General features: G+C 34.5%; 1 protein-coding gene and 1 long non-coding RNA gene across 2 annotated transcripts; both read right to left on the bottom strand.

Annotated features, from left to right (window-relative positions):
• Positions 1–599: 599 nt before the first annotated feature.
• On the bottom strand, positions 600–12,273 carry LOC115929061 (histone-lysine N-methyltransferase SMYD3-like). Its single transcript, XM_030997188.1, has 7 exons — positions 11,881–12,273; positions 11,212–11,272; positions 7,070–7,449; positions 3,738–3,840; positions 1,779–1,889; positions 1,169–1,265; positions 600–772 (listed from the first exon to the last, which is right to left on the bottom strand). Exons 1-7 carry the CDS (start codon positions 12,060–12,062, stop codon positions 600–602), a joined length of 1,107 nt encoding a protein of 368 aa, XP_030853048.1. The 5' UTR covers positions 12,063–12,273.
• A 6,385-nt stretch (positions 12,274–18,658) lies between these two features.
• On the bottom strand, positions 18,659–21,025 carry LOC105439031. Its single transcript, XR_004066418.1, has 3 exons — positions 20,967–21,025; positions 20,334–20,445; positions 18,659–19,067 (listed from the first exon to the last, which is right to left on the bottom strand). It is a non-coding gene; the product is annotated as an uncharacterized LOC105439031 (long non-coding RNA).
• Positions 21,026–21,346: the final 321 nt, after the last annotated feature.

The following is a 21,346-nucleotide window of genomic DNA, read 5'->3' as shown; positions in this document are numbered from 1 at the left end:
GCTATAAAACAATTTTTCTCGACTAAAATCGACCGATTAGCTATTCCCGTTTGGAAATTATATACCACAACTACATATTATGAGATTTTCATGGTCGCAGCTACCATTTGTACGGCTGTAGGCGCTTTTTGATATTCATCAAAATTTACCGGGAGCACCGGTAAATTTTTATATTCAATTTATCTCGAAAGCAGAAGTATTTTAGGGGCTAAATTTTATAGTGCTTATAATACATCCAAAGGGGCATCCAAATATATCAACATTGTATAGAATGACTATCCACCCAATTTTCACAAATTCACAAAACTTTGTATTACCTTTAAACAAAAAAAAAGATAATTCATATATCTGAATGTCACTAATCACTAATTGTTCTATAAATGTGATGGTTATTTTACCTGACCGCTAAGAAAGCATAAATACTTGTAAGTGAGCAACCAGACGGCCGACGGTTTTAGGTCCCTCTCCGAGGGGACCTAGTAGTGAAAATTAATGGTTTCGAACGCGGATCACCGGATTACGAGACCACTGCTCTACCAACTGAGCTATCGCGCCCCCTGTTCTGTGTAATGTGTATAATGAGTATAATGAACATAGTCTTACCTGTTAGGCTCTATGTTCAGCTGTCCAGTCTCAACAGCTTTCTGCCATGCTTGTGAGTCGATGCATGCTAGAAATGCCGCATTTCTGACCTGGTACAGGAGATGATGATTGGCTGGAATATTGCTAGAGTAGTCCATCGGCTTCAAGTAGGGTGCACACAGCTGCAACACTTTCGCCCAATGTAAATATCACAATTAAGAAAGAATAAACCCATACAATGAACATTGATCGAGATGGGGACAAAAAGCTAAGAAACTGAGAGGACTAACATGGGGTCAGTGAGTTTGGAGCATAAAGGAAACTAAAGGGTAAATGAGAGAGAGAGAGAGATAGACAGAGATGAGTAGAAAAGGGGGAAAAGGAGAGCAAAAGAGAAAAATAGATTACAACGCAATGTATTTGTAGAATGTGATTTGTGCAAATAAAAAAGCGTCCTAATAACTCTATGATAACGACAAATGAACCAAACACAAAAGGTAAAAACAATTATTGACTTCATTCCTAGTATTTCAACTTATTGACAGGTAATTATAGTCATTGTATTTTTAAAAATTTATATGTCAACAAAGGATATCTTGTGCCTTCTCTGCATCCTTTATTCGCTCCAAGGATTTCTTCAGACCTCTGAGCTCTTCACCTAAACCATCATCTGGCCCCAATGCCTGAAATATACAGAAAATATTTTATCAGAATGTAAACAAGATAAGCTTGATAATAAGAACATTTTTATTTTGCACTAAAATGCATATATTGCAAGTTTATATGTAAAACAATTTCTATATGGACTTTGAAAATCACTTATTATCTAGTGCATTACTGAGGATAGATCCATGCAGGTATCGACTGCCTTGGCTAATGCATGCATGCATAAACATAAGTTACTTGAGAGTTATATCATTATTTCATATTTGAGTTTAAATAGAAAGTAAAGTAGCGCGTAGATCGTATTATTGTTCACTACTTTGAACATTGGAAGTTATAATGGTGCACAATCATTAATGAAACCGCAGACCTTATCTTGAGATCATCAATACAATTCAAGTTCAAAGATATCGAGTACATGTAGTTTAAAAGAAAACTACCTACCGGTATACAACTTGCATGTTATTTTCAGGCTATTTTGCAGCATTTGAGAAGAGTAAAACAAAGGATGAAACTGTAAAGTAAAGACTCACATTGATTTCTTCGATGCATTTCACACACTTGCAGGTGAAATGATAGCTCTCTTTCAGATCAGCCTGTCTCACTTTAGCTGGTTTCATGGCATCTACATAGCTGATTGTACACTAAAACCAAACGAAAACCGGTTGTAAGGATCTTAAATTATAAGCACATGTTATTCTTATAGTGCATGTACAAGTAAAGACCAATCATGTTTTCAAGGTCATAGATTTGCTTGATTCTTTTTCATATGACCAGACTTACCAGCAAATTGATGAATGTTGACCATTGTGATATCTTCCAGTTGTGACGAATATCTAAAGAATCTAAAGAATAAACATCAGTTCTTCATAACAGTTGAAGCGTCCTTCACTGCAAAATATAGAACTGATATACATACCCTAATGAACGGTTGGTAACAAAAGATACAAAAACCATCTAGAGGTATAAGACAGGGGTGTCCCATATCTGCAGTATTATTTATCCTTAGCATTGAAGCTCTTGCAAATGAGATTAGACAAACAACGATATATTAGGCTTGAGTGTTGGTTGTAATGAGAAAACATTAAAAATATTACAGTTAGCAGATGACATGACATTATTTGTTTGTACAGTTATGTCAGGTAATACAGCTATAAAGATTATTTAAAAAATTGAAAAGTATTCTAGAATCCAATTAAATGAAAACAAGACAAAAGCCCTCTGGTTGGGAACCAACAATCCATCAAATACTATCGGAAATATGTTATGGGAAGATGTTTATGTTAAGTCACTCGGTATTTATTTTTGTAAAAAATAAAGATATAGGCTTTAAAATGAACTGGTCTGAAGAGAGAATATTACAAATAAAACAACTGTTAAATCTTTGGAAACAGAGAAATCTCACGCTTAAAGGGAAAATAATGATATTAAAATAATTGATAATGTCGTAAATCATTTATACATCACAAGTCTTGTCTTGTCCTAAAGAGATAATTAAGGAGCTCGATAAGTTCATTTTTAATTTTTATTACAAAGGTTAAAAGGATAAATGTATTAAATAGTACTCAAGAAGGTGGTTTAGATATGTTGAATGTTCAAACAAAGGTTGCATCGTTAAATATAAATTGGTTTTGTAAATATCTAAGCGATGAATTAAATGCAGGTTGCAAATGTGTGTTTGACTATTGGTTTGAGCAAATTGGTGGTATAAAGGTTTTAATGAATTGTAAATATAATACAAAAAACGCAAGTTTTCTGGAAAACAAGATGCCTCATTTCTACTATAATTTAATTTTGATCCTTTTCTTGTATAAAAGCTGTTACTACCCCAAAAAAGGTTCGATCATGTACTTTTGACAGCTATTGTAGAGAAATATTCGGCTGAATAAAAATGTAACGTATAAAAGGAAAATGCTTTTTTATAGGAATTGGATACATTCTGACATTTTGTTTGTTTGGGATTTAATGGATGGGAAAGGTTTTCTACCAGTTAATTAAGTCAATATGTTTTAGCATGAAGTTGAAAGGAATATAAAGAAATATTTCATGTCTAATTTTAATGTCAAACCATGTCATCTATTGTTTGGTATTGATTTTAATTCAAAGAAGGAAAAAGATATTGATATTATTTTGAATAATCCACTTTCTACTGTTTAGCAAAGCTTTGTTGGAAAAGAATTTTAAAAGAAAACAACAAAAAAGATCCTTCTTCATATTTTTATTTACCTATTAAATTATCGTTTACAAATATAAGAAAATATTAGAAAACCATGTATATCTCTCCAGAAATGGAGGTAAATGATAAAAATGTGGATATGTTTATATCATTATGAAAAAATAAAGAAGACCTGAATTGGTTATTTTACACAACATCAGAAAAACAGTCAATGACATTTCTTTAAAAATATTCAGGGTATTTCCTCTCATGTGCATATCCAGAACATAGAAAATTAAATAAATGAGGTATTTGAGAATAAAATATGTGGTCTCACCTCATCTCCTTCTTTGACATCTTTAACAGTCATGATTTGAAGTTTTCTCCCATCACACACCCATGCACAGTTAGGATCACAGGAATGGTTCAACATAGATGCTCTTAAAAACAGGAACAGTTAAAACAGAGAAATAATAATGACACATTTATTTACACACACAAAATAATTAATGTATGGGATTGGGAAGAGAAAATGTAATAGTTTATTATGCTAATGAAATCATGCTTAACTTACAAGTACAACATACAATCAAAACGATGAAAATTATGGTTGTTTAGAATTGGTTGACATTATCGATAGTGCTTTAAAGGTATTTGTCCTATTTGTAGGCCAACAAAGAAAACCAAAAAAGGTAAAATTCCAACGGCATGTGAAAGATAAAACTAATTTAGAACTTTCCTAATAAAAAATGGGGGCTTGAAAATGTCTTTAAGTTGGAAAATAACGACTACGACTTAGGTGCTACCAAGTCAAAAAGAAAGAGTCTGATTTTCAGACCATTGTACCGAATGGTCGTACGTTTTGAACTGCGCAAAGATTCAATCAGTTTAATTTTGGCCATTACAAATAGTGGGTTATTGATATAGACAAAGGATCATGTACCCTTTACAGCTCATTTTATGTATGTTATTACCAAAGAAGAAAAAAAGCCAGTCAGTCACTTCATAGTGTCTAACAATGAAGTCTAGCAAGTAAACGGGTTTCCTTTGCATACTTTGAATATTAGGACACCGCTAACGTTTAAATTTTACAGATAGGACATACATGGCATATTCATAATTCCTGCAAAGTTCGATATAATTCGATGTTGGCTGCAGAAGGGACATAGTATCTTTAACCAATAGACCAAAATATTTCTGATAGACTTTGCATGCAAAGACGGCCTTGGCATGGCCGCAATTACAACTTTCGATTGAAAATGTCGATCCCAACATCTGATTAAAAACAAAAGCCACTGTTTCTATAGCTCATAGTCTCAGCTATAATATACCTAAATTTGGGAGAACATAGCGCCCAAATATGCTTGATAGTGCTCAAAGATTAATGTCATGTAGATTCATGATTTGAACGAAATTCACGTTCCCTGGGGCCTAACACGCAAATTAAGACCATTCTGTCATGATACCTTTTAAATAATCGCAATTTTCACTATGATGACGTCATCAAAATAAAAAATAACGTGTACTGATCTTGGAGAAGATTTTCCTAGCAATAACATATCAACATTAGGAAGAAAATTGTTCAATATTTAAAGAGATACAATCAATTTTCCATAAATATGCTGACGTCATAATGAGCAAATTCGTATTTTGAGTTCCAAGGTCAATGTGATGAGGTCACGATTTACTTAACGGCCAAATGAGACATGAAATCATATCTCCGACTCATATTTTATCCAAATATAAGAACAAATTGAGGATTCCAGGGCATCCATAAGAGCTAAAATAGATTTTGTATAGCCATGTTTTTGCACATAATTTATATGTTATGTATTACAAGAGCTCGCGCGCAGGGACATTTAACTTGAATGGACGCTCATTCCCTTAATAATGGTCATAAAGAAATAAACATGGTATCAAATTGTTTGGGAAAAAATGAGAAATATCGTGTCAAAACAAATAAAGGAGGAATTATTTTGCTTTCGGCCGTGACGAACGAAAGCGCGCGCGCAAAAATAAAATGCCAATTCTTATAATGGCGTACGAGCGCGTTTTTTGACCTGGAATTGACCGGACGGATATTGAATTTGATTATGATAAATATGAATGAGAAAGGACTTTCCGTTTATGAAGATATGATCATGAGTTGATTTTCAGAAGAAGAAAAAAAATATCACAAAATGGCGCCTAGATGACGTCATCACTCATGGTCAAGGTTGAAAACCTTATTGTGCTTTGTCCATATGCCTATACATAATGTGTGCAAAATGTCAAGGCATTTGATTGAGCCATGTTCAAGTTATCCTGCTAACAAAAAATTGGTTAGAAATACGAAAAATAATCTAACTAAAACATTAGGTGTTCTGTATTATATACATCCCATCTTAAAATTACATTTAAAGCGCTTAATACAATGTTTTCAAGCGCTTAACAAAACAAGGTACAACGTAAAATAAACATACATCAATAATAATACATAATTATAATAATAACATAACAGATAATTAAAGACTTACTTTAAACAAAACTGCCCTATAAATTACTATTAAACAAAAAATACTTCAAACTTTCCCTAAAAGACTCTACAGATAGGGATTGGCGGATACTAAATGGTAAACTATTCCATAATTTAGGTACTGCAACAGCAAAAGTACGATCACCGTTACAGGTATTGGTTCGGGGACCAGGGGCGTATCGGGAATTAGCATGTGTAGTTGACCGTAATGAACGTGATGGAACAATAGGTTTGAGAAGGTTGTTTAAATATGATGGAGCATACCCATGTTTAATTTTGAATGCCAACAAAAGAATCTTAAACTGAAAACGAGTTAAAATAGGTAGCCAATGAACAGATCTAAGATTAGGAGTTATGTGTTCGTATTTTCTGGTTTGGGTAATGAGACGGGCTGTCATGTTCTGAATACGTTGCAGTGGAGAAATGGTGGAATTCGGTAAGCCAAAGTACAATCCGTTACAATAATCTAAATGAGAAGTCACAAAAGCGTGGATCAATCGTTGTGTAGACTGTCTGTCCAAATATTTTCGAAGTTTACTAATTCTGGAGATACCAAAAGCAGCCGTCCGACAAGTATTCCTGATATGTTGTTTCATGTTCAGTACATTATCAACAGTGACGCCGAGGTTACGAAGTTATCCCCAAGAAATGATTTCCCCATGTTTTTGCCCAGGTTATATAATTTGTATCATATATTGCATCCATGACATTTCACAATCCTTTACGAATTTCGAGACTATTTTCGGAATACTGTTTATTCATAATTATTAATTTTCATATAAATAGTTTATTAAAATTCATATTTTTTACGATTAAACAGAATACAAACAATTACTCTAAATTAGTGCATCCACATAAAAACATACTAGGCCTACTATCAATATAACTTGGGTGCTGGTGTGAGTAAATAATATTTTTAGGGGGGAAACCGGAGATTTATATTATCAATATAAAGAAAACAATAGTGGATAGTGAGGCAATGACGTCACAGACTCATGAGTGAGTTGCCAATTTGTCTTGTGATTTTTAAAGTTTTTCATGTCATTAAAAATTCATAAACTTTTTAGTTTCTTATTACTATCGTTCCGATTTTGCTCAAACTTGTCTTAGAGTCAGGTAAAACAATTATCAATCATTATAATAACAGAAATCACCTCAAGTATATCCCAACTGCAATGTCAATCAGATCATTATCACATACTGAGATGGAATTGCAGATAGTCGCCCCAAACATCTTCAACCAGCTGCTTAGCTCAGGTAAGATACCATCTTCGCAATCCTTCAACAAAGACAGCCATATCTCAAATGCATCCCTTCGTATCTGACCGCTCAGCTTCTCATGATGGGATTCCAACTGGTCTACGGTGGTTGGAAAACAATCCTCATCATCCTGAGTGCATGGAGGGGATCGTCTTTGCTTCTGGATAATATGAGATAGAAGCTGAACTGACTCAGCTAAGTCTGGAGGTATCATGGGATGTCTTCTCTTCAGTGTTTTGCAGTCTTGCTTGTGACATCTTGCCCAGTCTCCTCGCTGCACGGGGTACAAACATCAAAATAAGAATGTGTAGCGACTAATGTTACAGTGCCTTCATTTATATTTCACTGGTAATTGCATTTTCGATCCAAAATGGCTGCCTGAGAAGTCATACAGAGTTCGAGGATTTTGGTATTACGCCATGCCTTCGGAACTGGTTCCAACTGGATTTATTACTTAAAGATGTTATTCATAAGCATTTTGATCACATGATTAATTAACATAGATGTACGCGTATTTATTCATAAGTTTTTAGATCACGTGATTAATTAACATACATGTGCGCGTGTTTTGAACCAATCGCGCTGTGATTGGCGCTCTTCTGATTTTCCTGTGCTCATGCGGGAATCAGTGAGCTTTTTAATATCGGTATACACACATGCTGTTATTGTGTTGATTATTGTACTTGTCAAATTGTTATCCAACGAGGATGGAACTACTTCGTCCCCGGACCATTCCCGGTGGACGTGCTCACCTATTTACATCTTGTACTTTTTGCAAGATATATTTTGACTCTTTGTGTTCTGCATTGACGACACATTAATTCGCCGTGCAGTGAGAATAGAACATTTTTTATCTAACGTTTTTCTCACCTGCATTATTGTTTCACAACCTTTTATCATCGACTTCTTATGATATATATTGTCTTGACATTTTGATTATTTGACCTGCATCGCAAGTTGATCTATTGACCTCGACTGCATCTTTATTGTATTCGATTGACTGTCTCATCACCATCATCAACGAGACCGTCTTCACCAACGTCATCGTCTTCATCATCGCTGTTTTCATCATCGTTGTCTTCATCATCGTTATCTTCATCATCGTCTGCACCATCGTTGTCTTCATCACCGTAGTCATCGTCTTCATCATCGTTATCTTCATCATCGCTGTAGGCCTATATTCATCTAGCGTGGATCATCGTCTGCATTTTCAACGCGATCGACCACCAGCTCATCGACCACCGTTTTCGACGAGCTAGTTTCTACATCTAGAACTTGAATAAGGTCTACTCTAAATTCAACTCCCATGACTCACTTAACGTTAATTATATTGTGATTTATGCTTTGCATTGTTTATCATTGTGGTTATTTTGACTGACTGAGTGCCTGTTGTTGATTTTCGTAGACTCTACGCTTAACACATAGGGTCTAGATCTATTTACATGTTCTAGGTCTAGGCCTGGTCTACTGAACTAGATCTGCTATACTATAGGCCTAGTTTAGATCCACCGATATATTGTTGTATTCTCGTGTTGTGCATTCCGTACACATACACAAGTAGAGATTTATTTAGTGTTTTTTTTTTTAACCACAATATTTCGTGCCTATGTAAGTAAATCTAAACGCTGTCTAGCTTAGATTTGAGTAGTATTTTCTTGACTGTTATTATTCATCCAGTGAATGATATTTAACTGACTCTGTTTTAGTACTGTCTTAAGTTGTACTGCACAGGACTCCTGATAGTTTGAGACATGTATTGAGCGATAATCATTAACCATAGTCTAGTGACTAAGTTGAGTCTCCTTTACACTGTAAAAAGAATTTGTTCATTGGTAATTTTTACGTATTTTTTCCATGTAGAATTTACTAGAAAACATTAGTTTTGCCACTTACGCACTAAATTTAATTCTTGCTAACTCAAACTTTCAATTTAGTAGAACATACGTGGAATATTTAAGTAAAATCAAATACATAAGAACTTTAAGTAATTTCAGCTTGTATTAATTTAGTAATTTTAACTCAAAATCAGAAATTATACGTATTACTCAAAAATTTATGTTGATTATTCTTATCTTTTTAAAGTAAAGACCGATGCAGTGCGTAATAGAAATATTTACATAATTTATGAATATTCATTAAGACCAAATTAAACTCTTTTTTAAATAAAACAATTTTTTTTGTGGTTGAATGAAAATTTAAGGACTTTAAAACATTTACTAATTCATTTAACATGACTAAGCAAAGACAAAACAATTTTTAATTGTTACCCAGTTCAAAACAAATAAAAACTTGATATTTCAGGAAATTGTCAACCAATTTTTCTTTTAAGATGCTACGATCAAGTATATATAAAATTTGGAGCCTTTCAATATGTGTCGAATTGAAGCGTATGTAATAGTTTGTGATGGTGGTAGATATATATATATATATACGGTTAAATCTTAAATAATAATAATAATAAATTACATTTATAAAGCGCTTAATACAATGTTTCTAAGCGCTTAACATACAAGTAATTAGGTACAACGTAAAATAAACATACAGCAATAATAATACATAATTCTAATAATAACATCACAGATAATTAAACTGCCCTATAAATTACTATTACTGATAAACAAAAAATACTTCAAACTTGCCTTAAAAGACTCTACAGATGGGGATTGACGAATAATAATAGGTAAACTGTTCCATAATTTGGGGGCTGCAATGGCAAAAGTACGATCTCCGTAACGGGTATTTGTTCGGGGACCAGGGGCGTATTGGAAATTAGCATGTGTAGTTGACCGTAATGAACGTGATGGAACAATAGGTTTGAGAAGGTCGTTTAAATATGATGGAGCATAACCATGATTAATTTTGAATACTAACAAAAGAAGCTTAAATTGAATGCGAGTTAAAATAGGTAGCCAATGAAGAGATCTGAGAATAGGAGTTATGTGTTCATATTTTCTGGTTTTGGTAATAAGACGGGCTGCCATGTTCTGAATACGTTGGAGTGGAGAAATGGTGGAATCTATAAAGCCAAAGTACAATCCGTTACAATAATCTAAATGGGAAGTCACAAAAGCGTGGATCAATCGTTCTGTAGACTGTCTGTCCAAATATTTTCGAAGTTTACTAATCCTGGATATACCAAAGGCAGCCGTCCGACAAGTATTCCTGATGTGTTGCTTCATATTCGATACATTATCAACAGTGACGCCGAGGTTACGAACTACTTTTGAAGGTACGATTTCAACGCCAGCAGCATCCAAGCACGGCAGACTGCAAGAACTTCTAAACTGCGAGGTGATATGTAGTACCTCAGTCTTAAATAGAAGTAGTGTTAGTGATATGTGATTAATCTTAAATAGAAGTAGTGAATGATTAGTGGATGTTACTTGTTAGATTAGATGGGTACCAAATCGTGCAATATGTAATCCTATCATAGCTTTTTTTTAATTATCTAAAATGATTACAATACTTAAATTATTTACGTTAATGTAACTCGATTTAACTGAGCAAAAATTTATTCAGCAAAATAAGTAAAATTCTACTTTAGATGCCGTAGGTAATATTTACTTAATAAAAATAAGGCAATTCTTTTCCTCAATTTTATTGGGTTATTTCGACTATTATTTTTTTACAGTGTACATTAATGTGCTTTTGGAAGTTATCTATGTTTGATTATTGATAGTAACTACCAAGGGCCTAGTGATACTTTTAGTTTAGTTGTCTGTCACCAGATAGACAGAAGTTTTTTTTTGATAATTCTGTAATCATTGTTTCTTATGTGAAATTAAACCATTCTGTTTCTAATGGCCAACTATACTAAATATAACATAGCCCCAAACTCCGTAAACTTTATATTAATCAATGCTGAGCACCTTAACAAAAAAAAAATCTGAATATTTTCCCAGAAATGGACATATTTCACTGGGACACTGACTGCTTAGATTCTAATATTCCATAGACTTAATTCAGGAATCATTCATTTCTGATATAGGTAATGGGTTTATGTTGGAGGGAACCAAAACAAAAGATTTGTTTTTACCTGACATGATTTATTGCAGTAGCTTACATAATTGCAACTGGAACACTTCTTTAGAGTTGAACTGAAAGTAAGATGAATATTAGAGTTGACTTGAATCTAGCGCTTAGAGACTTCGGTGGTAATAATATCATTCTTGAAATATTCAAAACAGTTTCAAACCTTAACAAATGTCATTAGAATGTAACATAATGCAGTATTTTACTAGGTCCAAACAAATACATTAAATGAAAAAAAAACAAGAGTAGAATTTTTATTAAAAGTTACAAACTTTAATCGATTCATGTTTACCTCTTTTGAGTTTTGTGGATATTGATAAAGTAATGCTAACTTTTATTTTTTAAGTCAGCATAATGATGATTAATTTAATCATTATTAGACTTCTATATTAGATCTATATTATTATCATGATAATAATTACGATGTTTAATTCAATCATAGACATAGCATTTAATAAATATTATTTATTCTTAATATCATATTGTCATTAAAGTTAAATGAATGATATTCTACACTCAGTGGATTTAACCCGTGCTAATTGGCCAAGAAAGAAAAAAAGTATATGAAAAGAAAGCACATGGATTTCAATATTATATAGGACCCCTAAAATAAGCCATGAAGACCCTATCACTTCTTATTATCACATTATAACAAAAAATTAAAAATCTATACCATTTTTGGAGGCAAAAATCACAGTAGTGTCCCCTTTTGTTGTCGAACAGTGTATATACATATGGCAATTCTTCAAGGATACATCGTCCCCTCGCAAAATTTGAAGTGAAGACCAAACCTCGCCCACAAGTAGCTGATGTTACGACACGCACACATTGCATAGGCATAGCAGACTCCGCCATTATAAGTGTAAACTTATGAAATTGCTCTTCTCAGCTCAAACAGGCACGAGGCTACACTTTCAATAAGAGGCGAATGATAACGTTTCATTAAGCTATGCAGTTGTTTGAGTTTTTTCATTTTTTTTTATTGTCCAGTGGGAATTTCCACTGACATTCATAACAGGAAGTATTATGTTTAACCTTTAATCACTACGGTGATCCTTCCGCTATAACCGAACCGGTCCGTTCACCCACGTGCATCTCAGCAATCACTCTCGTTATAACAAGTTGTATGAGTATGTTAAATCGAGTGGGACCTTCAACTGACATTCATAACAGGAAGTATTATGTTTAACCTTAATTGTACTTGTGATCTTTCCGCTGTCACTGAACCGTTCACCCACGCACATCTCAGCAATCCCTCTCGTTATAACAAGTTAAATGAGTATGATTTTTTTTCCGCCTAGGGGTGGGAATTCCCACTCACAAATTATTCTTGGATAGCATAACATTTTAGGCATGGACATGCTGTTCTGACACAAGCCAAAGGTAAAAGAAGAGTATGTAGCTATATCGAAACATTATTACTGATGTATGCATATATACAGCCTTTAAATTACCCAGAGACCTTGCAACATTATGATGTGATGCTTTGCCCACTGATTACAACACCCCCTAATTCATACAATACCCCCTTCACATGACAAAGCTTTTGGTTTCTTCAGCCATTTTTATGTATCATCTTGTTGTACTCTGTGCCCTATTAACTAGTCATGAATGTGGCTTTTACTAGAAACAAATTTTAGTTATTCATCAAATCCTGGACCCCCCCCCCTAAAAGAGGTGCTCTTACCCCCCCCCCCCCCCCCCCCCGCTTATTCAACGGCTGGCTGAGTCGTTGGGAAATTTTCGGCGCGATTTTCGATTATAACCCCCCCCCCCCCTCGAAAAAAATCCTGCGTACGCCCCTGTGTGAATGTATGATGATGAAGAAGGAATGATTTAGTCATCAGGGCCCTTTATATCAATCAACAATTAATCGAAACTGTGTACTAAAGAGATAGGAGTTGTAATTAAATTCAAGTTGCGATTGATTCAAACCAATCCCAACTTTTTATAAAATGGCCAAGATTATTTCAACTTTCATGTGTTTATCTTTTTTCTTCTTCAATGGCAGGAAACCCAGCAAGTTTGAGCTTTATAAGGAGCTAGTGGGCCTCGAGGAACTCTTATCAGACAAGGTATGGATATGTTCTTCTCTTTCCATATTCCTTACTGAAACCGAAAAAAATGAAATATCTTTTTATATACAAGTTTTTAACAAATTCAATGGAATTATAAGATTAAAATATTTGTTTTGTAATTTTCAAATTAGGATCAAGAGACTGATAGTTAAGTGGTGGTGTATTCCAATGATGATTTCGATTCTGCCAAATGAAAGCCACAAGATGGTCTTCATGATACCAACAATCCCGTTTCGCGACTTAACTGAGAAATACCATTATCACTACATGATGTGATCATGTGAATGTATGATGATTAAGGAATGATGTAGTCATACGAGATACAAGATACGAGATATATTATTTGGTCTTTGCAAACAAGATACAAAGAACTTTGGTTTCCACTGGCGTTACAGTAATATTCAAGAAAATACATAATTACGAGAAATAAGTACATCACGTTTATAGAAATAGATGAAATAAGGAATAAATACATGCAAAAGGAAATGAAGAGGCAAAAATGGTCATTGGTACTTCAAATCATGAGGGCCCTGTATCATAAAGAGTTGCGATGGATTCATTTCAGCGTTCATTTTTTCTGTGTTTTTTTTATTTTATTGCAGGTAACCATCAAGATTGAGCTTTGGGAGCTCATAGGTCTTGAGGAACTCTAATCAGACAAGGTGTGTACATGTTCTCCTTATTCCAATTCATTATTGAAGCAACATTTTAGTAATACTTTTACGGTAAACAATTTTGTGGTGTAATGTATTCTAGACACATGGTATATGATTAATCATAACTATCATTCTTTGAGATGTATCCAGTAGGTAGTACAACAAAATATGATTTCCAGAGTCTACAACATGCAATAAGTGTATTGAGTAATTGTTATGGAGCTGTTATGAGAACATGATGATTCTAGTTTATTCTCTTGACTCTCTATCTGAAAGCACGCCAGTGCATGGATGAGATTCTTCAATCTGATACTTGTAACAACTCCATTAATTTCTGTCTGGAACAAGAAGTTGAGGGGGTGACGTATTAACCTGATCTTTGGAATGTTATAAGGTTTGGAGAAAAACAATGTGTCATGGATACTTTTCCATAAGTAATAATAACAGTGCCTTCCTGCCCTTCCGTTTTAATGTGCCTTTTGAAATTCTGATGTACTTTATCACGGTGGAGATGCATTAGACCAAGATATTTTGAGATCTATTAAATCAAGCTGTTTAAAAGAAAAATAACAATCGTTAAGGATGGTTGTAGTTAATGCAGTAGGTATATATTATGCTTGCAAGCTGTCATTAGAATATTGGAATGGCCAGCTTCAAGAAGAGATGTTTGTTTCTCACTTGTTTTCTGTATTTTTCTAATCTATCATTGCTGCAGGTTTGGAGTGATTCCATCTGGATACTTCATCATCAATCAACCGAACATCTCTAGAAGAGTGCTGAAATCTTAAAATTCAGATTTAGAGCGGCTGCTATACACTCCGTAGACTAGGAAGCAGACACTTCACATAATTTCTAGAAATCACTTTGAAACACAAAGATAACTAGATTTGAATTTGTCATTGCTGATCAATTATGTATTTACAGCAAATCGATCTCATCTGAATGACAAAGAAACGACATCTCAAGAATGAACAAAATTGTTCGCTGATAAATTGGCCTCTCAGATTCCGCCGAACATGAGGTACTCTGCGGATTACCTAGTTATATGAAAATTGAATATTTAGATTTGTAAAGACAAAATGATCAAAAATAAATAATCGAAAGTGAAATCTTCCAGTTGTGAATTCATGTTCATTTATGTCATTTTAAGCTTGTGAATGTACTGAGAGTCTTGAAAGTGGGGGAAAAGGACGAGATTAGAAAGTAGCACAAAGAGTGAGTGAAAGAAAATGTCTTGTGTTTGTAATGTCAGGGTTCATTAGGCATCAAGCTTTGGTTATGGAGGCCTGACCAATTCCGTTTATATTTCCTCATGTACATGTATATTTAAAGGTATACTGATTTTATTATGTATTCAGAACTGAACAAAAATAAATCAAAGAAGAGTGATCAAAATCAGAAAACAATATGAAGAGTGAACAATAATATTGGTAAAGTTGAGACAAGGAAGGTGAGAAATTATTAAAAAATGAAGAGAATGAGAAAGGGTTGAAATAAGTAAGAAAGAAGGACAGGGGAGGAGTCGCAAAAGATATCAAAGTGAGAAGGGAATATTGAAAGTGGCAATGAAAGAGCATAAGGAAAAAAGTGAGATGTGAAAGAGATTTCAATAATCAGAACATTTAAATTAAAAGGAAATTGGATGAGTACATGACAACCACTGATGCAAGATTGGTGGGTTAAATTGGCATAATGGAATATATTGAAAGGAACTACATCTGCGGTCAGTTTAACTTGGTGTGTCTATCAACTTCTATTTTCTCTTTTACTAGACATGCGTGTCTTTATGTGAAAAACTTGTCATTATACAATACTTCTATTCATCTCTTCCGATTCTAATACTTTGATCCAGTTTCCGCTTTCTATAATTCCTCATTGTGATTCCTTTCTTACCAGTATGACTAACATTGCGTATTTCTCTGATACCAACATTGCATCTGAATATCTCTTACTCTCAATGTCTGATCCAATTGTCCCCCTACCTCTCTCTCTCTCTCTCTTTCTCTCTATCTCGCTCTCTCTCTCCAAAAAAAAGATTAAAAAACGTTCAAGTTGGCTGTTTCTTTATTAAGCATGAAAATACAGCATGTCTGTGTACAAGTAAAATGTTCTTTACATATTAAAAACACTTTAAGTGGAATTTTGATTATTGTATAAGTGCTGTTTAATTTTTTTCCCCATAAGTTTCCAGCTCGAGTCTCATCCCAATTTTTGTGTTAATACACCTGTAGAAAGAACACAAATACATGTATAATGTATTTTGATTTCCTTGAATTACGTCAGACTTTGGAATTACCAATTATCTCTTTAGATAGAGGAAAGCATGTATATGTATTTTCATCGACTTGTTGACAAAATATTTCTGACCTAGCATCATACTCCAGTCATTTATAATATTGATGAATGTAAATAAACAGATTTGTTCCAACAACAAAAATTATTGTCAAAACATAAAATATCATTTCAATCAGCTAGTAACGCTGACACATTTCCCTTTAAACATCGGAAGTTTGTACCTCTATCCAGACTACAATGGAATAATTGGGTCAGAACGTCAAGATCATCATTATCACATAATGACAGGCAAATCCCCTTATTTGCATTCTTACTAGCCATCGTCATTATCCTCTGATACCATGCCTCCGTCTTAAAACGCATCAAAGACAAGTTAGGAATTTGGAATGACTCAATCAGAATTATTACCTACTATGGTCGAATTCCTATCACATAATACATGTATATAAAGTGAAAGAGTGATATCCAATTTAGAATCTTATGGAAAATATGCTGTTCCACGATCAAATAATCAATGAATTTTACCAGTGTAAAGACACATGATTAAAAACATAACCAATGTGATTGCTTCCAGGTCAAAATTATAATAACGCAATGTTACTTTTACTTAAATATATGATTACATATCTAAATAAGAAAGTCATCTTGGTATAAGCCTTCATTATGATTTAAACCTACACAAAATGCTTACCCAAGATCAACATCATCCTGGCATGAAGTCGATTTACAAGAAACTGAAACAATCCAAGAGATGATAGAGATCCCCATCATTTTCATGGCCGCCCTCTGGCTGTAGTACTACAAGTACAGTCACGTATTGTAACTGAAGTTCAGCTGAAGCTCGATGGCTTAAATCAAATATTTTTGCAAAAATCTAAATTTAAGAAATCACTTTTGCTCTGATCTGTATTAGAACACGCTTGAGATGGGAGGGGGTGTTTATGCTTCTCTAATATGTTTTACGTTTTATATGAATTCAAATTATATTATTTTATGTTGTATTGTATGTTGTATAATAACTGTTGATATCTTAATTCCTGGACCCCAGGGAAGAACAGTTTTGTTATACTAACAAAGCTGAATGGGTTATCCAGCCATTCACTATACTATTGATTTTACTATGTACATGCATTTTCTTTGTATTGTTTTTAATATTGTGATATGGAAAAAAAATACCAATGTCAATTACTCACTAGTTACTACTCTGTCTCTACATTTATATATCGGTACCATTGATACAACGAATTATAAATTCCACTAACTAATGAGGAAGATTTACTAAAAAAGATTTACTAGAGAAGATCATCAGAAGGACTTGTACAAGCAAATTATTACCTGCTTTATAAAACAGGATTACACCTGATTTGATATGACTTATCATAAGCAAGTTCAGAATAACTATGAAGATTTACTACAGAAGATAGAAAGCACTATAGTGTCAGGAAAGACTTGCACAAGCAAATTACTGCTTTCTAAATCAAACTATCAATCAATATATATATATATATAAATGTCCTTTATTAATTCATTGCATCATTCTACAAATAGTAACCTTATCAATTCTTGTAAAACATGAACCGGTGTTAAATCAGTGGCGGATCCAGGGGGGGGGGCACAGGGGGCACGTGCCCCCCCCCCCGCCAAAAAAATATGTTAAAACCAGCCCTAAATTCGCCCAAAATGTACTGAAAAAAAGGGGTGTGCCCCCCCCCCCCGGCAATTTTTTTTGTAAAATTTTATTAAAAAAAAAAAAAAAATGGCAATGGCTGACCTAAAAAAGTGTTGTCTTACCCCCCCCCCCCCCCCCCCCCCCCCCCCCGCTTATTCAGCAGCTGGCTGAGTCGTTGCGATTTTTTGGGGACTAAAAGAAGAAAAAAAGTGTCCTCTTACCTGAATGTGTGTCGCTACGATGTCTCTACTACACTACGGTATATCAACAAAATGCACCCATTCACTACTTCGATCGTAGACACAAAATAAACGGTATTTCCCTACATTTGCTCATCCAAATTAATCTGAATTCTACATACCAGAAATAAAGATGTAAAGGACCAGGAGAGTTAGCCGAGGAAAGCTCTCTAAAATACGTCAGGCGTTGGCAAACGCGTACAAGACTTAGTGTGGAAATTAAGGCGTTGGCAAACGTACTAGACTTATTGTGGAAAGGTGTGGAAAGAGGTGAACTTGACTCGCTACATCTTTTTCTGTCAGGGACTAACTAACCCGTACTAAAGTAATTCGTAACACTACCACCTGTCTAAAAGATCTTTACAAAATAGGAAACACACCTACATAATATCCAGGTCAACATTTACAACTTCCAACATATATATATATATATATATATACATTCATTGTGTCACTGGTTATTTAGTACATTAAAGAAAATACAATGGTTTATAAAGGTGTTTAAATGAAGAAATAGAGATTGATTATAACAATGATTGTAACATGATATTAAAAACAAGTTTTATATAGAACAGGGCCCTGGTGTTCAAATTTCTAGATGTACAAACTACAATGACTACATTTCGATTTGACTGTTTGCCAGCTTCTCAAACTTGTTATGTATCTTGTTGTTTCCTTTCGACCTCACTCGATCTCAATGTCACTCTGTCCTTCCATCTTTAGTATTTCCAGTGTCATCTACTGCTACAGAGAAATTCTTGTATTCATGTTCATTCACTTAAGTCTCTTGTTGTTTCCGTTCAATCTTTCTCTCTGTTGCTCTGTCCTTGTGTCTTTAGCGTTTACAGTAACAAGAACAGTTCTTGCACTTCTAACATCAGTGAATGCTTTGGGCCATGCGTTACCTCCAAAACATTCTTTGTCTGAAAAACAAAAGAATTAATATTTATTTTTAAAAATAGATAACAGACACATTTGGCACCAAATTAACCTCATCCTAGATCAGAAGAAGAAAAGGTCAGGAAAAGTTCAACAAGAGTTTAAGATAAAGTTGAGATCTGGTCATGTGATTGTATCGTGAAAGAAACGGTGTGGAATCTATCAGAAAAGGTTCATCATCTAGTATATAAGCATTCGTGTGTATTGCAAGGTTCTGGAATCATCAAAATGATAAGAAATTTGGCCAAATCTTGGCAAAGTTACAAGCACTGTACACGGAACGATTTATATGGGACTACACGAGCACATGGCGAAAAAAACCTACCCCGGATTTTTACGATGTTTCACGTCATATTTAGAATATGAAGGCATTTGAAGAGCCTTGCTTTTCAGGGAACATGTTTAATCTGATGTTCTTCCACCCTTGCATAATAACAATGATAACGCTCACAAATTATTTTTTACCTCTTCCCAGAACTCAACATTCTCTTTAAAGAGAGAGAAAGAGAGAGATAGCGAGAGAGAGCATGAACAAGTTGATCAAAAATATAAGAGACAAACAGTTTATCATTCAAATGGATGACATAAAGGGATACGTTTATTGGTTCGATGCGATGAAAATAAAATAAACCTGTATTAATCTACATCATCATGCATGTTCCTAGCATGCCAGCAAGGTCACTTCCTCTGTCTTTATGTAAGAGCATGGATTAAAGTAGATAAAATTCATTCCTTGTTGATTGATAAATTGTTCATTTTTTGTCCTTGCTAATTTATATCAAGGCGAATGACTCGGTTCAGAATCTGAATACGAATGTCCAGTAAGCAACAAACTTGCTTTTGATGTATATACTGGGGGTTATGATACATTTTCAGCCCAAAAAACTACATGAATAGGTATAAAGCTTGTTCACTAATAAAACAGGGTGGTCGAATGGGATTGGGTGGGGTTACGTACTTCAGATGATTCTGGATTTCACTGTGTATCGTATAGTCGCATTTAATTACCATCGTCTACCCCCACCGCCACCCCACCCTTGAAGATGGAATAATGCCTGCAGTTATTAATAGTAAACTTTATTAAATGCACAATTCTACAGTCCTACTCAGATACAATGTCAAATGTTGTCAAAAAAGCAGAATGGAAAATAAATAGATAAAAGTTCAGTAAACAAAAATAAAAAACACCCACGATTGTAGTCTTCGTTGAAATAACGTCCCACCAATTCATAAACAGAAAAGTTAGTTACCTCTGTGAGATATTTTCTAGCTTCTTCAAGTCTCCCCAGGCCACGTAGTAGTCTAGTCATTCTCAGGAGGTAAATCCCTAGAGAGGCATGGTATGGTCCTTTGTAGAGATATCTAAATCAAATAACAGTCAAATTCAGGCATAAAACTACGGTTTTGCTAAATGTACACTGAGTCCAAGGACAAATAGCCCTCAAGAACAACAACCCCTTGCACATTCAATTATAATTTTATGCATAGCATCCACACATATCTTAATCCTTGGTATTCTTGCAAGATTACCCCAAAACGCCAAGCGCCATAGGGGGGAAGATCTGCTAAAGGCTTAATCAATATTCGATTTAAGGTCTGTTCATTATCTTTAAAAAAAAGAAGATAATTCATGAATTTGAATGTCACTAATTGTTCTATGAATGTAATGGTTATTTTTCCTGACTGCTAAGAAAGCATAAATGCTTGTAAATAAGCAACCAGACGACCGACGGCCTTAGGTCCTCTCCGAGAGGACCTAGTAGTGAGAATTAATGGTTTCGAACGCGGGTCACCGGATTAGGAGACCACTGCTCTACCCACTGAGCTATCACGCCTCCTATTCTGTGTAATGTGTATAATGAGTATAATTAACCTAATCTTACCTGTTAGGCTCTATGTTCAGCTGTCCAGTCTCAACAGCTTTCTGCCATGCGTATGAGTCAATGTATGCTAGAAATGCCGCGTTTCGGACCTTGTACAGGAGATGATGATTGGATGGAATACTGCTAGAGGAGTCCATCGGCTTCAGGTAGGGTTCACACAGCTGTAACACTTTGCCCCAATGTAAATATCACCATTAAGAAAGAATAAAACCATACAATGAAAACTGATCGAGATAGGGACCAAAAGGCTTGGGAGAATGTATATAGAGAAACTGAGAGGACTAACATGGGAGTCAGTGAGTTTCGAGCATAGAGGAAAGGGTAAAGGAGAGAGAGAGAGAGAGAGAGAGAGAGACAGAGACAAAAAAAAGGGGGGGGGG

The sequence above is a fragment of the Strongylocentrotus purpuratus genome, unplaced genomic scaffold (genome assembly GCF_000002235.5).
Source record: "Strongylocentrotus purpuratus isolate Spur 01 unplaced genomic scaffold, Spur_5.0 spur5_scaffold_4, whole genome shotgun sequence".
Lineage (NCBI taxonomy): Eukaryota > Metazoa > Echinodermata > Echinoidea > Camarodonta > Strongylocentrotidae > Strongylocentrotus > Strongylocentrotus purpuratus.
The sequence above is the reverse complement of the archived record's forward strand: the minus strand, read 5'-3'. Positions and strand labels throughout refer to the sequence as shown.

What these genes read in the sequence shown, in the direction of transcription:
- LOC115929061 (XM_030997188.1), bottom strand. Translation starts at nt 12,062, where the DNA reads ATGGCGGAGTCTGCTATGCCTATGCAATGTGTGCGTGTCGTAACATCA. An exon ending in GCAGTTGGGATATACTTGAG is followed by an intron (nt 3,841 to 7,069) that starts GTGATTTCTGTT and finishes CCTGTTTTTAAG; the next exon opens with AGCATCTATGTTGAACCATT. An exon ending in GAAGGCACAAGATATCCTTT is followed by an intron (nt 773 to 1,168) that starts GTTGACATATAA and finishes ATTGGGCGAAAG; the next exon opens with TGTTGCAGCTGTGTGCACCC.